The following is a 1,418-nucleotide window of genomic DNA, read 5'->3' on the forward strand; positions in this document are numbered from 1 at the left end:
CGGCGCTGAAGCAGCCCCTCGGGGACGGGGGAAAGCGTCTTTCTGCCGCAAGACCAGCCGCCGCCCGCCGAGAGCCGGCCGAGAGGGAAGCGTCTGAAGGACTGAAGGAAATGTGATTTCGGAGCGCCCCAGCCATCAGCTCCCTCCGCACCGGCTTTGACTTTCGTTTAGCGGGGGGCCGCCTTGCCGTCTCGTCGTCTCCTCGGCATCTCGGGCTGCGGGACCAGATCATTTTGCACTTCGTTAAACGAGCAGCGCGGTCTTTCTTTTTCTTTTTTTTTTGTTTTTTTTTTTTCAAGAGACAAAGTGTCTAAAAATGGTCCAGCCTGCTTAGCCCAATGATTTCTTGCGTGGACGCTCTATTTTTAATATTTTTTATTATTATTTTTGGACGGGGAAGGATTGAGTAGAAGAAATCCTTCAGTGAGGGGAACCCAGTGCTTTGCTCCCTGTTGTGGAGAAGATCCGATTCCAGCTGCAGGCGGAGGACCGTGGTTCGTGTAGGTCTTTCAGTCTCGCTTTCGAAGCGCTAGATATTGAAGGGTCAGAGCAGAACTGCCTTCTCCCGAGCGGCTTGCCTGTCGTGGTTGTGGCTCAGAGATCGCCTCCCCCCTCCTCGCACCATTTCTGTTGGTGTTGTTTTTGTTTGGTTGGTTTGGCTTTTTTTCCCTCCCCTTTTCCCCTTTTTTCTCCCCTTTTTATTGTTTTTTTTATTATTATTATTTTATTTGATTTGGGTGAATTCCCTCCCTCCCTTCCTTAAACGAAAATACTAACTCTGAAGCCGAAATCCATGCCCCCTGCAATTCAGAAGAATCGGGTCTAATATGCCAGTGTCATCTTCGCCTTGCAGTAGTCGCGATGAAGGAAAAATCCAAGAACGCGGCAAAGACTAGACGGGAAAAAGAAAATGGAGAATTCTACGAACTGGCCAAACTCCTGCCGCTGCCCTCGGCCATCACCTCCCAGCTGGACAAGGCGTCCATCATCCGCCTCACCACCAGCTACCTGAAAATGCGAGCCGTCTTCCCCGAAGGTAACCACCCCGGGGTTCCCCGGGAGGGGCTGGCCCCCCCCCGCCGCCTCCCGCCCGGCCCGCACAGGAGGGACGGGGCAGCACTGCGGCCCGAAAGGGGGGGGGGGTTGGGAGAGGGGGCACATACCCCGAGACGAACCCGCATCGCTTCTACCTCCTGGGAGGAAGGGGGGTTGTTTGCAGGGGTCCCAGCCCCGGGTGGCAAACGAGGGGCGAGCGAGGGGAAAGCCGCCGGGGGTGGAAAGAAGCCCGCTTGCCTGGGAAGAGGAGACAGCGCTGGGCTGCCCGAAAGCCAAGGCTTGCCGCGGGGCTGGCGTGCGAAGGGCGGGCTGCAAGTAGCAGCTCTGGTCCTGTGAGGCCTAAACACGAAAACAGCTCGCCG

The 1,418-nt window shown here is 56.3% G+C and overlaps 1 protein-coding gene across 2 annotated transcripts in view; it reads left to right on the forward strand.

Moving 5' to 3' along the window:
- Window positions 1-13: 13 nt before the first annotated feature.
- SIM2 (single-minded family bHLH transcription factor 2) overlaps window positions 14-1,418 on the forward strand; it is a 61,613-nt gene continuing 60,208 nt past the window's right edge. Inside the window, exon 1 of one of the 2 annotated variants that reach the window (XM_009282980.2) lies at window positions 14-1,036. In XM_009282980.2, the coding sequence (XP_009281255.1) occupies window positions 862-1,036 (175 nt within the window). In that variant the 5' untranslated portion in view covers window positions 14-861. The remainder of the gene's footprint in view (window positions 1,037-1,418) is intronic. The other variant, XM_019473058.1, reaches the window with a different exon arrangement.

The sequence above is a fragment of the Aptenodytes forsteri genome, unplaced genomic scaffold (genome assembly GCF_000699145.1).
Source record: "Aptenodytes forsteri isolate BGI_AS27 unplaced genomic scaffold, ASM69914v1 Scaffold2, whole genome shotgun sequence".
NCBI classification, from domain to species: Eukaryota; Metazoa; Chordata; class Aves; order Sphenisciformes; family Spheniscidae; genus Aptenodytes; species Aptenodytes forsteri.